This window comes from Oreochromis aureus, linkage group 2 (genome assembly GCF_013358895.1).
Source record: "Oreochromis aureus strain Israel breed Guangdong linkage group 2, ZZ_aureus, whole genome shotgun sequence".
NCBI lineage: Eukaryota > Metazoa > Chordata > Actinopteri > Cichliformes > Cichlidae > Oreochromis > Oreochromis aureus.
The window spans coordinates 31,388,179-31,403,905 of NC_052943.1; the positions used below are offsets into that span (position 1 = coordinate 31,388,179).

General features: G+C 42.9%; 1 protein-coding gene across 1 annotated transcript; it reads left to right on the forward strand.

Moving 5' to 3' along the window:
* The first annotated feature begins 3,427 nt into the window (after positions 1–3,427).
* slitrk2 (SLIT and NTRK-like family, member 2) lies at positions 3,428–7,245 on the forward strand. The gene has a single exon (XM_031740900.2). It carries the CDS (start codon positions 3,772–3,774, stop codon positions 6,457–6,459), a length of 2,688 nt encoding a protein of 895 aa, XP_031596760.1. The 5' UTR covers positions 3,428–3,771; the 3' UTR covers positions 6,460–7,245.
* The last annotated feature ends 8,482 nt before the right edge of the window (positions 7,246–15,727 follow it).

The following is a 15,727-nucleotide window of genomic DNA, read 5'->3' on the forward strand; positions in this document are numbered from 1 at the left end:
TCATCTAAGGACGGCTTTCTCTATTTATTCTCAAATCAAAAGAAGATTTAATTTTTTTGTGTGAAAGAAAGAAAATTTTAAGCAAAAAAAAAAAAAAAACTGGCTGAGTTTAATCTAATGTTAACTATCCTATCCACCTAATATTTTCAATCTTTCAGATGAACTGCATATGAAAGATGGGCATAGCTTCAAAGTCTACCTTGTGACTGACATATTGCTATTCTATGATGGTGACGTGTTCGTCAGGTTCTCAGACAGATCCACCCTTTGGTTTCAAAACACAAAGACAGTGACAACAAAAGCAATCAGCTCGAGCTGCTTGGACCTCAGGTTGACTACTTGTGCTAAAAAGTTGCCTACATATTTGTATAAAATCCATAACTTGTACCTTGCATCTTTCTTTAAAAGGCCAATTATTTTCACAGTGGTGGACTGTTGCCTGATAGCAAAAAAGTCAGCTGGGCCTTTTTGTGTAGAGTTTGCCTGTTCTTCTTGTGCATGCCAAACATGCATGTTAGCTTAACTGATCATTCTACTTTAACCACAGATGTGAAGAAAATAAAGTGCTCTATGAATGTATGCTAAAAATATGTCTTGTGATCTGAAGCGCTGTATAAATGAAAGTACATTACACTGAAGTAAAGATTTGTCACTGGAATTTCCTGACTGGTCTCCATTAAGGAACAAACCACAGGAGTACAAATAAGTACACTCTGCAAACGGTACAATGCTGGTATGTCAGAGGGTAATGCTCCAGTGAAAAGCCATTTTACCCTGAAAAGCATAAGCTAGCTTTTCTAACATGAAAGTGCTTGAAGGATTTGGGGAAGTAAGTTTTATGTTACTGGACTTCACAAATACTTGATGAGTGAAAAAAATAGAGCAACATATAGGTGCATATAATGTACTACTACACTGTTTAGCATAATTAAAGGCACACTTTGAAAACACATCAGATCTCAATGGGGAAAAATCCTACTGGAATCTATATTGATGTGACTTTGTAATGTGTTAGGAACAAAAGGATGCCGCATCATTATGTAGAAATAAAACTAAGTAGTTTGTATGGCCCCAACGTGCTTCTGTGCATGCCTGACAACATCAGTGCATGATCCGAATAAGCCAACAGATGGTGAGATTTCCTTCCAGATCTGGACCAAGGCATCACAGAGCTCCTGGACAGTCTGATGTACAACCTGGCGACATTGGATAGACTGAAACATAATGTCCCAGGGGTGTTCTGTTGGATTTAAGTCAGTCGAGCATGGGTGCCAATCAGTGCTATTAATTCTTACATCCTCCAGGAATTGTTTGAATACTCTTGTCACATGAATCCCGGAATTGTTGTGCGTCAGGAGGAACCCAGAACTCACTGCACCAGCAATGGTCTGACAGTGGGTCCAAGGATTTCATCCTGATACCTAATGGCAATCAGGATGCTGTTGCCTATAGAGGTCTGTGCATCCCTTCATGGATATGCCTCCCAGGACCAACCCTGATCCACCACCAAACCAGACATGCTGCATGATGTTAAAGGCAGATGTTAAAACATTTCACATCTGTCACATGTGCTCAGAGTAAACCTGCTGTCATATGTGAAAAGCATAGGACACCAGTGGTGGACCTGCCAATTCTGGTATTCTATGGCAAATGCCAGTCAGGCTCCACAATGCCAGGCAGTGAGTACAGGGCCCACTGGGGGACGTAGGGCTCTCGGGAAGTCTGTGCCAAAAGGAACAGGATGAACGAAAATGAAACAAAGGACCAGACAAAGGTCCTGCTGATGGGTTAAGGACATTCTACGGCCATGTTCGGCACTCCGGGAGTTAAAAAACAAAACAAAAACAAAAACAAAGGGGAAGAAAAGAAAAGAAGGGGAAGAAAGAATGGCAGTGGTCACCCACCTGTAAAAGCATTCCTGTTTTGGCGGTTGTTCATTACGTTTATTTTATGTTAATTGGTGTTAATTTCATTAACACCAAAGCAACTGAAACTGATTAACAGCCCCTCTACTATATAACTGAACAGATCAATATCCCAGAAGTTTCACTTGCTTGATGCTGTACTCTGATTAAAAATTGTTCCTTTAAATGTTTTATATTAATCTCTAATGGGCTCTGTTAATTAGAATAATTTCAATTTTGATCTGAGTTTACTTCTTCCTGACATTAATAGCATCTCTTTATAGTAAAGGGGTGTGTGAACATGAAAGCGACATATGACAAAAGAAAAGTGACAGTGAGAAAATCATGAGACACATGGAGATTGTAAAGAGGCCTTTCCTGCCTCCTAGTGGTGTCATGGGTAACATATACATATATTCAAAAAAGAGACAAAATGATTTCTGTAATTCAGTTTCTGTATTACTGCATTTACAATTTTTGCACGTTTTGCAGGTATACACCATCACTGCATTTGTATTTTCTGCAGTGCGGGTAAGAATGCACTGAAATGCACTTTAAATTTTTACAATTGTGGCTTTTAAGTGATATTGTGTAACAGCTTCCAGTTTGAACTTACTTTGAAAAGTAATTTTAAACTTTAGAGCGCAGAGCCCCCCCCCCCTCTCCCAAACTTCCATTTCTAAAACCACACGCACACACACACACACACTGATAAACTTATAGCATCCCTTTTTTCTAGCTAAAACTTTCTCCTTGTTTGCAGAGACAGACATTCACATTCACTTTGGGAAAAGATTAGTCGGAGTCAATGGAAAAAGAAAAGACGTATCGTTTTGCGGGCTGCTGGTTGCCTTCTCAGCCCGTGTGTGTGTATGTGTGTGTGTGTGTGTGTGTGTGTGTTGACTGTGTAGGTGACGTAACGGCCCCATGGGCTCCTTCCTCTCTCTCTCAAACACACACGAACGCAGTCGGGCAGCAGCAGCAGCAGCAGACGCTCAGTGCTGCTCTCAGTGTGCGGAGCGGAGGAGGAGGACAGCACAGGCTGTAGTTATGTCTCAGCTCCGGGAACATTTCTCTCCTCTACTTCTCTTTCTATCACAGCGCTGCTTTTTCTCCTTTTTTCTTTCTGCGAACTCACTTTTGCCCTCCTCTTTTCTTTAAAGGGGAAAACGAAGAAAAAGAAAGAAGGATATAAGGACGGCCAGGCGTGCGTCATGGTGCGTCTTTGCGCAATTTTTCTGGATCTTTTTTTAAGTAATTTTTTTCTGCCTGGACTATAATGAAGCGCCTCTTCTGCGTGGAGTGGAAGCGAGGCAGCGTTTCGCGGCCACTGTCTCCCTGTGAATATTTGGCTGCAGCTGCTGCTGATTTGCGTGAAGCCGCTGAATAAATCGGAGCTCTCTTAAAGGAAAAAGAGGGTAGCTGTAAGCGGCTTTTTTTTTTTCTCTCTGCCTCTGACAATGTGCCAAGTTCATCCAACAAGCAGGATTCCGGCGATTCGCGGTGGTTTGTGTCTATTGCTTGTCAAGGATTGATTACATTTGTGGGAGATTTAAAACAGTTTTTGGAATTCATCGTGAAGGTCAACGGAAAGATTTGCGCATCCCCTGTGCGTCACGGTCCCATTTTTTATACCAAATAACGGCGGTGCGCCTTTTCCCCCCGCGCGCCTCTGAGCTTGTATGAGCGCGTGTTTGTGTCCGTGTGAGCGCCTCTACCTCCTTTTTTCTCCCCTCTCTCCCTACAGTGAGGACTCACTCCCAGTTTTTTTTCTTTTTTTTTCCCACCCCCATATCTTCTATCCGAGGCTCGTGCGGCAAACTTAAATGCTGGATCTATATTTCAGCGACCTTTCCTGGCTGTAAAAATGCTGAGCGGCGTCCTCTTGCTGAGCGTCCTCACGGTCACCAGCCTGTCACCGTCCGAAACGGAGAGCCGCAAAACTTCAGCCTCCAAAGATATCTGCAAGACACGCTGCGCCTGCGAAGAGCGAGAGAACATCCTGAACATCAACTGCGAGAATAAAGGATTTACCACCGTCAGCCAGTTTCAGGCGCCTCCCAATAAAATCTCCCAGCTTTTTCTGAATGGAAACTTCCTGTCACGGCTCAGCGCAAATGAGTTCGTCAATTACGGCAATGTCACCTCGCTGCATCTGGGGAATAACGGCTTGCAGGAGATCCGACCGGGCGCTTTTAACGGGCTCCGCTTCCTGAAGCGGCTCCACTTGAACAACAATAACTTGGAGGTGATTAAAGAGGACACATTTGCAGGATTGGAGAGTTTGGAGTATTTACAGGCAGATTATAATTATATCAGTGCTATCGAGCCGGGCTCTTTCAGTAAGCTGAACAAGCTCAAAGTGTTGATCCTCAACGACAACCTGCTGTTGTCTCTGCCTCCTAATATCTTCCGTTTTGTGCTCCTCACGCATTTGGATTTACGTGGTAACCGACTGAAGATGCTGCCCTTTGCAGGGGTCCTGGAGCACATAGGCGGCATCATGGAGATTCAGCTAGAGGAGAACCCGTGGAACTGCACCTGTGATCTAATCCCCCTCAAATCCTGGCTGGACACCATCTCTGTGTTTGTGGGAGACATAGTGTGCGAGACGCCATTCAGGCTGCACGGCAAAGACATCACACAGCTCATAAAGCAGGATCTGTGCCCCCGCAGGAACGCAGGGGAGCGTGTTCACCCTGCCTCCGACTCTCATTTTCCAGGGGCCCTGGCCCCGACCTACCACCCTGGTATTATCACCCCCACCCGAGCCCCAAAAGCTTCTCGCCCTCCCAAAATGCGCTACAGACCTACCCCTCGCCTCTCAAAGGACAAACACGTCTTTGGGCCCATAATGGTTTACCAAACACGTTCCCCTGTGCCCATGCTGTGTCCTAGTGTGTGCGTTTGCACGTCACAAAACCCAGACAGTGGACTGAACATCAATTGCCAAGAGCGGAAGTTACACAACATTACTGAGCTTCACCCCAAGCCCTCCTACCCAAAGAAACTCCACCTCACTGGTAACTATTTACAAATGATTTACAGAACTGATCTGACTGAGTACAGCTCGCTGGAGCTGCTGCATTTAGGGAATAACAGGATAGCAGTGATTCAAGAAGGCGCTTTTGAGAATCTCACAAACCTCAGACGGTTATATCTCAATGGGAATTATATTGAATCACTCTCTCAGTCTCTCTTCGCTGGTCTGCAGTCTCTCCAGTATCTCTACTTGGAATATAACATCATCAAGGAAATTTTACCACAAACATTTAACTCACTTCACAACCTTCAGCTGCTGTTTCTCAACAACAACCTGCTGCGATCGCTCCCTGACAATGTGTTCGGGGGCACCATGCTAACAAGACTCAACCTGCGGAATAATCATTTCTCCTACCTTCCGGTTCGCGGTGTTCTAGACCAGCTGTCTGCGTTCATTCAGATCGACCTGCAGGAGAACCCCTGGGACTGCACCTGTGACATCGTTGCCCTCAAAAACTGGATGGAGCTGTCCAGCACCAGCGTGGTAGTTAATGAAATCACCTGTGATTCCCCCTCGAAGCATGCAGGGCGCCTGTTGCGCTCCCTTCGCAATGAGGCCATTTGCCCTGAGCCCAGCGAGGTGCCCCCACTGCAGCAGGCATCCCCTACAAAGGCTCCCACATTAATAAGCCCTCGCACTGAAGCCCCCACCCCCTCTTCCTCTTCTTCTTCTCCCTCTTCTTCCCCGTCTTCTTCTTTCAGCTCAGTCAGCCCCACTGAATCCCGCCTCCACACCCCTGAGTTACACCCCGAGGTCCCCCTTTCAGTCCTCATACTTGGGCTCCTTGTGGTTTTCATCTTGTCTGTCTGCTTTGGTGCTGGCCTCTTTGTTTTTGTTCTAAAACGGCGCAAAGGGGTCGAACACATCCCCACAGGTGCTAACAACTTAGATCTCAACTCTTTCCAAGTGCAGTATGGCTCCTACGCTCCTGAACCAACCCAAGACAAAAGCTCTGAAAGCCACGTTTATAACTACATCCCCCCGCCCGTGGGCTCCATGTGCCAAAACCCCATTTACATGCAGAAGGATGGCGAACAGGTGGCTTATTACCGCAACCTGAAGGAGCTCAGCTTTGGGCCTCTGGACACAAAGAAGGACGACATCCTCAACCGCAGCCCAGGGGCCTACACCATCAGCACAGTGGATTTTATTGATAAATCTCCAAATTCATGTGGCTTGGTCACCCCGGAGCCTCCTGAGATGTTGTATCAGAACTTAGGGGAAAGGCCCAACAAAGAGCTCCCCACAGCGGCAGGCATCCCTCCGTTCACCTACAACTTTTGCACTCTGCCTAAGAGACCTTGCATCGTGCCCCCCTACGAGGCTGCCACAGCACGGAGGCACATCAGCAACCAGGACAGGGTAAACAAAACTGTGCTGTATGGCACCCCAAGGAAATACTTTGGGCCCGAACACCATTCTAAAAACGAACTCCTGCTCCCTGGGAAGCTAAAAGCAGAACCCGACTACCTGGAGGTTCTGGAGAAACAGACTGCCATGAGCCAACTGTAAGATAGCGACAACGGCCGCATTCGTAATAATCACGCTGTTACTGTAATAATAGCCCTCTCTATATATCTATCTTATCTATCTGTGTTCAATCCTACATGACGGACTGGAAGTGAACAGAAGCCTCTGATGATCTTTTTTTTCTCTCTCTCTTTTCTTCTCTCTTTTTTTTCTTTCCAAGATGTATAAAAGAAATATAAGAAGTATATTATTATGCAGGTCTATTTTTTTCTCCTGGAAGGTATAAATTATTTCTTCATTTTTGGAAAAAGGAAATTCTAAAAAAAGAAAAAGACTTTGATGACAGCAGGTATCCAAAATGGGCAGGACTGTGTACAAAAACTGTATTTTATTTTCCCAGTGACAAAGACAAGAAGAGTTATTCTTTGTAGAAGAGGATTGACATTCCTGTACATATTTAGCCTACACAGATAAATGGTGAGTGTTAAAACCATCAAAGAAAACCTTTTCAACACCCGACAAATGGCGAAATCATACGATACTTATCCCAGAAAGTGCCTTTGCACTCAACTATTTTAGCAACGATGCTCTCTGCAAACTGGAAATGTCCTTTTTTCTTTTTCAAAGTGCTGTATTTTAAAGAAATCTTTATGTAAAATAGAAGATTTATTTGTCTGTTTCAAAAGAAAAAAATGAACTCGAGACTGGGTGTGAAGTTATATGTTGGTTCCTGACAGGGAAGACCATATTATTTTGCTATGTGTCTTTGGAGATGTACAACTTCTAGACAACATTGTATGCTATAGGGGAGCAATACAGTGTGGCAAAGCAGCGCAATTAAATTTTCACTGAAGCACTTTGTCAAGATCCTGAGCTGGGAGTGAATTTTGTTTCCACTGTGCATGATTATTTTTGGATGTGGCGGTACGCTGTGCCGACTGCTGTGTGTGTGTGTGTGTGGTTACAGCCAGAGAAAATGAAAATAGAGCCTGCCTGCAGCTCCTCCTCCTCCTCTCTCACTCACTCTGTCTGTAATGAAATGTGATGGGCCCTCTAATGATTGACGAGATTTCTTTTTTTTCCTTTTCTCCTGCAGCTGAAAGATATTCGCTGCGTTCTTACCAAGCAGCAGATGTCCGTGAATGTCGGTTTCTGCTCAGTCATCATTTGCTTATCTAGGGAGTTTACAGAGGTGTTGGCGAGTCATGTCCAAGCCATTTTTTAATTTTTATTTTTCTTGACTGTCTGACCAGATTTAGCCCAAAGATCTACATGTGTTTCTGGTTCTGGGTTCAGGTTTGCTGGCTGTCTTGCAGATGTACTGAAGTGGAAAACTGGCTAATCATGTCTAAGGCTGTCAGACTATAATCCTTACTGAAAGGGTCAGGATTATAACCTTGATATCAGAGGACTGAAGAACTGAATATGGTTGAAAAGTAAAATGGGAAAAGTCGTCATTGTAAAACAAAGCTTGGATTAATTCTTTCAACCTGAATTGTGTCTATGGGGAAGTTTTCTGTAGATTATATCTTGAAAAAAGAAATACTGGACAGTCAAATTAGCCATTTACTGCATACCAGGCAGATTTTAGAGCAGGGGAAAACTGGGTTAAATTTTCTACAGACATGGTGGTTTAGACTTTTAGATCATACCTAGCTATATTTTTTGTGTTTGTACAGCAAACAAATACAGCATTTGATCGACCTTGTGTTTGGCTTTGAGATGGCAATCATCATACAGCTACTCATCATGTACAAACCAGTACTAATGGATGCTTTAAAAAAAACATACATGTTATATATATCTACATATAAATGATTCTTTTTGTTTCATGGTAAGATTTGTTTGAGACAGTCTCACTCAATATATATATTAATGATGTTAGTTTGGAGACGCATGCTTGTATTTTTGAAACACCAACATGTGATGCACGTATCTCTCAGACTTTTAGTTTCGAGCCAACTTTAGCCTTTTTAAATTCTTTCTAATGTGTGGAAAAGATTTTCAACCAAATTTAGACATAAAGGAACGCTTCTTTAAAGGTCATGACTAGATTTATCCCTAAAATCAACATCCATGCACTTCGGGGGCTTGGTGGACAGGATTTGTAGCAATGTGGCAGAAGAAGACGACCTCTATTTTCCCTTTATGACTCAATATACTTGATGACTTCTTTTTCTAAACATCTTTTCACCTTTCCCTTTATGGCCTCATAACATCCACCTAGTGGCTGGCAAATCACAGGGGTAGAATTAGGTTTGGACTGCATTCTTGGCAGTTTAGAAGACATTATCTTCTGAGTCTCTTACATACATTTTGACCTTATAGATCTTGTGTCAGGCAATTTCTTTTGGGGTATTGCAAATAGGTGAAACTTGCACATAAAGAAGTCAATGTAAACCAACTCCAGGTCTCAACAGGTCACCAGCAATCATGTGGATGTTAAGAGTTTAACGAGATGTCAGTGTTTTGTAGTTGTCTGGCAAAGCTGCCTTTTTAAGTTATTTTCAAGAACCTTTTGCAAGGTGGGAGCTTCTTTGTGGCTAACTTAGCCATTCAACACTTCCTTGAAAATCCATCCCCAATGTGGGTTACTACAAGGTTCAGTATTTTCTTCAGCAGGGTCAAGGGTTTGTCCAAAGATCTCTTTAGTGCTGCTTGTACTGTCAGAAAAGAAACCAGCTGGACTTGAGAGAGGTATGTAAATAGAGAATGTGGCTTTTTCTTTTAACAACTGCTCCTTCTTGAGGATTCTAATCTTGCAGGAGAGAAGAAATGTCGTTAATGTTGCAATTAGAAGTAGTAGATTCCCCCTTGTGGGTAAGCAGTAAAAGGAAACTTGAAATAGAGGGTAGGCTGCAGTATGCAGAGAGCTGACAGCATTTCTCCACATGTAATGCCAGCTATTTGGGTTCTATTTGGCTACTTTGCGAACTTTGCATTGAGTAGAATTGTTCTCTGGGTGGGGGTAGCATTTCGAGGAGCAGTAAAAGAAAATGTGCTGCACAGCATTAAGAGGTCTGATTTTCCATGACAGCGAGCTGCTGTTGGAAAATGACTGCTGTTTGTGTTGTCCCCCTCTACACTTCTTGGCCTGTCCTCCTCTCGTTCCCAGGCGTGCGACATGGATGAACTCTGCAGGCCGCTCTAATGCTAATTCTGTTTTCTGTCCTTCAACCCAAGTTGACATTGGCTCTTTGTATTCTGTGTGAATGGCCTCCCAGCGGCCGAATTCTTCTCTTCCCTCACTTCTTCCTTTTGTATGTCCCTGGCTTGCTGCCCTCCTTCACCTCCTCCTCTGTCTTTTGTCCTTGTTTTCCTGCCTCTGCTGGATAACTCCAGGCTATTGTGTTGCTGTCCAGGGTGCTGAAATGTTGTCGGTAACAGGGCCTCGTTCCAATCTGATGGCTGGGACCTGTAGAGAGTCTCACGCCAAGGAGATGAGTAAGTTTTTACTCCATTTCATTGAAAATGTTGTATTTTCCAGTGTTCGTTTTTTTTGTCTGTTTTAATTCAGCTAGAAATACTTCCTCTAAAATAGGTCTGCTTAAGCTTAACGGCATTGGGAGAGCTGTGCATATTGCATATGTACGGGCTACATGTGCTGCTTTGAACTTTTGTGGTTTGTTACAAGATGATCTGGTTGCACTGAATCATATGAGAAACTATAGTTTAGAAAAAAAATACTTTCAAATGGAAAGCAGTTTTTCAGATCTTTTTACCACATCTCCCAGTCGTGCAATGACTGAATGGACAGATATACAATATGGTCTTTGTTTGTTTGTTTGATTTATTTTTTAATCTTGTATGCTTGATGTCTTCATTTTTATGGTGAACCTATGTCCCTTCCTTTTTTGTTCACCAGTCAGTTGTTGGCATTCGCATAGCACCAGTTCCACAGGGCTGTGCTGTTGAGTTTTGAATGATGTAAGACGTCTTTATAACCTGTGCATGAGATGAATTCTTACAATACTTCTCTTTGTAGCTACACAAATGGACTCAAACATGTGACCATGAATCAAATATCAGCGGGCTGCAGCTTTCAACAGTAGTTTTGTCACAACATTAGTACTCTGCTCAGACGCACACAGACCTGCAGTTTCGGCCCTCCTGGTCCTCTCCTGAACCTCCAGAGCATAATTGTGATGTTCACCATCAACATAAGCTGGTGGAGTTTGAGTTCATCCAAATGCAGAAAAAGAGAATAATTGGAGAAACAGCTGCATGAAATCTAGGACTACCACAACAGCAATCTGGTCAATAAACCTGCCAGTTAGGAAAATGACAAGAAAGGCCTGGGTTGGCTTGCTGACTGAACTTTCAAAATAATATCAAAGCAACTGCATACTATTAAATCAATCAAGAATGGCTGCAGGTATGAAAACCAAAAATGGTCATTTGCTATTACTATATGGGTTAATATACCTGGGCTAAAGAACAAGATCATCATAGTTTAACATTTATCCCAGCAAAAGTAAATGAACTGGTACATAAATAGTGCTTCTCTACTTTATTTGAGTGCTCAAAGCACTTTCTTATTTCAAGCCTCATTCAAACAAGTGCTTTTTACCCAACATTCACACACTCACACACCAGAACTACATCAACTGGCCACAATTATCTATTTGTCCAATGAGAGTTGAGCTACTTACATCACTGGACCATTGGAATGCAAAGTTCCCATATTATTCCTGTAAACTAGTATTAGCAGGCAGGAGCCTGACTTTCTCTCAGTAGGCAGTGTTTTGAAATAATATGGTTTGTAGCCAGACCGTGTTTCTGAGCAAACACACTGCAACCCCGAACAGGTAATAATAATAAAAAAGCTCTCTCTTTTTAATGTTGTTCTGCTATTCCCACTGAAACGCCTCATTTACTCCAAATCCTCACATTTTCTCTACCTGTTCCCCTCTCTTTCTTCTTCCTCCCTCTCTCGCTCATGGCCCCTTAACTTTTCTTTTTTGAGACAGCGTATCGAGTTGCTTTCATCCACGGTTTCTGGTGCAAAGGCGCACGGTGCGTGAGAGGGTAGGGGAATGCTGCGGTAAGCAAAGCTGTGAATGCTGTCATGCGGGCTTCCTTTTTAACAAGCCTCGCCATTTCAGCTGCCGTGTGAATGGGAAGGGAGAAGCAAGAGAGAGGGAGAGAGGGAGTGCTGTTCATTCCTCTCCTTTTCTGAAAATGGAGTGATTTTCCTTCCTTGGGCACAATAGGTCCTCTGTGTCTTTTTAGTAGCTGTGAAGGAAAGAGAGGGAATGCTAGCACGCGGACGTGAACACACACACACACACACAGGGGATAGAAAGGAGGGTTGGAACATGTGCAGCCTTGCACACCAATGAGGAAGCTTTCTCCCCAGAACACTCTCCTCTCTTATCTTGCAGCTCTGGGACTACTGTGTGTGTGTGTGTGTGTGTGTGTGTGTGTGTGTGTGTGTGTGTGTGTGTGTGTGTGTGTGTGTGTGCGTGTGTGTGTGTGTGCGTGTCAGTGTGTGAGACAGAGAGAGAGAGTGAGTGTATTCATATATTCATATAAGCCAGGAGTGAACATCAGTAATTTTTTTTCTGTTTCCGTGCAATTCAAATGTATAAACAGGTATTTGAAATTCTCACTCTCGCTCTCCCTGCCTCTCACTCTCTGTCTGCCTGCCTCGCTTGCCCCTCACCTCACTCTGTCCCCTTGTCTCTTTCAGCGATATGATAGAAGACTATAAATTGGTATTCCTATAGTGCGGCTCAATGAGTGGATACGCGATTCAGAGATGACTTTGAAGCATAAGGGCTGCTGCTTTGAGTTGATTTATAATAGGCATTTCAGTGGGACTTTTCTGTATCTGTCTGTGCACACGTGTGTGTGTGTGTGTGTGTGTTTTTACTTTTTTTTACTTTTCTCAACTTTTGTGCATGACTCCTGCTTTTCACATACAGTATATGTTTTTAATCGTTTTTGCTGCAGACTGCTGCAATCCATTTGGCTTTCCTACTGCCTTGTGTGTGTGTGTGTGTGTGTGTGTGTGTGTGTGTGTGTGTGTGTGTGTGTGTGTAGCCCTCCTCCATCAGTCTGTTTAGCCATTCCACTTTACTTGTACTCAATAGTGTTCACGTTATCCTCTGCTGTCATTTGTCATTCACAGATTTGTGCTTTAATTTGAGTTACAGTACCATCGTTTCACTTCTTGTGTTTTTTTTTAATGTCGCCCTCCCCAATGTCTCAAGCTCTGAAGTTACCGGGGAGTCATATTTAGCTGAGGTGGATAGTGGGCAGGTGATTTATTTCATCACTTCCATCTTAAAATGTGTAAAAGGGCGACATTAGTGCTGAGCCTGAAGTATTTGTAGCTGAAGTATAGATCCAGCTCTGCTCAGAGGTGCCTCAGTTGGGACTACAGATGAGGCACAGATGTCAGGAAGATTACTGCGCCATTTTTCTGCTGCTTCTTATGGACTTATGTGAAATCAGGGTATTTTGTGATTTGCTTGTGAGCACATTACATAGGGTTTGTTTCTGTTTTACACTTTAATACTTGTCTACCTGTTGAGGTACAAAGGCTTGCCACTGGTTTGGAACCTTCTGAGGTACACTTAATGTACCCTTGACAGGGGGTACATATTTGTAGCTTATGCAGTTTGTAACATCAGGTGAGAATTTTGTAGCTTAATGTCCCACATAGCAGACAGGTCTGGCCTGGATCTGGTGTCAAGCCAGCACTGCTGGCTGACTTCTGGCATGGTAAGTGGTATGTCATCCAGATATAGACCAGGCCTGGCGTAGATGGCACTATTTATGTAATGGCATGCCATATCTGGCCCGATTGTGGTTTGTTTTATGTGGCCCAGGCTCATAGAAAACAGGTCTGGTCTGGATCTGGCATCAAGCTGGCACTTCTGACTGACTGGTGTCATAGCAGGGTGTATGTCAACCAGATGTGGGCCAGGTCTGGCCCTATTTGGCCCTATGGCACTATTTATGTTCCTATTTTCCTATTTTAGTTAGAAGACCCAAATGCCATATTGCAATACTATACTGCTATGGTAGCCAACGTTTCAAATGCAGGTTTGACAGGTTTGTGAGTGTACACTTTATCCTAAACCTAGTGAGGGTTTACTCATGTTTACCACTGGGTGGCTGTAGCTCAGGAGGTAGCACAGGTCACCTACTGATTGGAAGGTTAGTGGTTTGATTGCTGGCTCCCCCAATCTGCATGTCAGGAGTGTGAATGTGTATGAATGTAGTTAGGAAGCACTCAGTTTAGAGAAAGTATGTGATTGGGTGAATGTGGCATGCTGTATAGAGCATGTTGATTAATTCCTGAGAGTAGAAAAGCGCTATATAAGAATCAGTCCATTCACTGTCTGAACAGAGTTTCGGCATGTTGCTTTTGCACTATTATGTTCCGGCACATGTTGTTATCACATGGTCTGATTAAGTTACACATTAGGGTGACATCTGGGGCAAGAGCTGAAACTGTTCTGGGCCAGCACAGGGCCAGCAGTGTGTCTGCAACTGGCCTTGTGCTGGCCCATGTGTGAGCCACCTCTGGCAAACCAGATCTGGGCCACCAAAGGGCTGTCATTCTTTGCGGTATGTGGGCCATGTGTAAGCACATTGTGCGGGCCAGATCCGGGCCATACCAATTTTGCTATGTGGGGTAGCAATGGAAAAAAGATTCCTTGCCGTGCAGGGGATGCATTACGCTGCTTCATATATTTGATAGTATTTTTCTGGTCATACTGATCTGTGCTAACATGCATGTGTCAAACTTGTCAAGTTGTATTAATAGATTTTCATTTATCTTAAATAAATATGAAACAATAACGTTATGTGATCCAAGTACTCCTAAACCAAACTGCGTGTGATCAGATTATAACATTTGTGGGTTTAAAAAAGAATTTACAATCAGGGGACCGAAGAGGCCAAAATCATCACTGGTATTGACCCAAACCCAAACCATACCATATTTTTCTGTTGTAGAGGAAGGTGAAAAGGGATCTCTGGTAAAAAAAAAAAAATGTGAATAGTTTTTGAGGTGTGTCAGTTAGAATGATTATTTTCTTTGTTCCTGGATTGTGAAAACTTTGGAGGACAATTTAATAAAAATAAGTTCCATCTTTCAACTGCAGTGTTAGGGACCTGGGTTATCATTGACGACTTACCCCAACTGCAGTTTTGCCCAACTAAAACATAACATAACTGTTATTATTCCACGTTTTTTGTATCATATTTCTAAAAATATTCAGCAAAGTTAATCCTTTCACTTCCGGTAACCTAAGTACAAAGACAAGTGTGGTCAGACAGGAAGACTTGTCTGAACACATACAGGAAGTACTTTTTTAAAAACTTTTTCTGTGATCTACTGTCAATATGATATTTTTACTTTGAGTCCAATGGAAAAAATAAATTAGATGGATATTAAGAATTATCAATAAAGTAAATGCCATTGACACAGTGAGCAGCAGAAGATCTGTTAGTTCAGTTTGATAAACTGAGTCAGCATGTTGAAGTCGGGCAAAAATGCAGCCGCTTCAGATCCGGCCTCAGGTCTGATTGAACCTGTTTGACACTTCAAACAGGTTCAATCAGCTCAGATCTGAAAGGCACACTTTTGTTGAGGTTTAAGTTTCGGTCTTAGAAAACACTTCCATGAAAGCCACTAAAACATTGCTCTGTCTTAACTCAAGGGGTCTCAGTCTTTGCTTCATTTTTTTCTCAGTTACTTTGTTTTTAAATGAGTAGATTCACATGTAATCCAGTCATCTGGGAATGTCAGCAACAGATTTAAAATGCTCCAACCCTCTGTTTACTGGAAGACTAAATTAGCTTTATCAACCAAAAATAAGTTCTTATTCAGTGGAAGGACCTGTCTGACCCTTTTTAATGACTGCCATCTGGTGTGAGTATATAGTGAATGTGAACAGTTTTCAAACAGAACTTTTTCAAGCAAGCAATGTGACATGTGTGCTCAAGACTGACTCCTTTAGAAAGCATTAACACAGCTCAGTCTTAGCAACTTAAACAGGCACTTGCATATTCAATGTTAGCAGACTCAAGCCTGCTTTTGTAATTTCGAGAGGGAACTGCAGTATGCTGAGCATTCTTCAGTAAAACAGCCAAGAGCAGAGGCATCGCAGTAAACCGAGCAGGAGGGAGACATGATCTGAATGCAAGCTCAGCCCACTGAGGTGGTTACATGTTATCAAAGTGTAATTACCTTGTTCACATGTAATTACAGAGCCTGATTAAATCTTAATGGAGCCATGATTGCCCTTGATTAGATTATTGATTTGCAGTGAGTACACAGCCATGTTAACTG

Excerpts from the sequence above, each read along its gene's own strand:
- slitrk2 (XM_031740900.2), top strand. The coding sequence starts at position 3,772 with ATGCTGAGCGGCGTCCTCTTGCTGAGCGTCCTCACGGTCACCAGCCTG.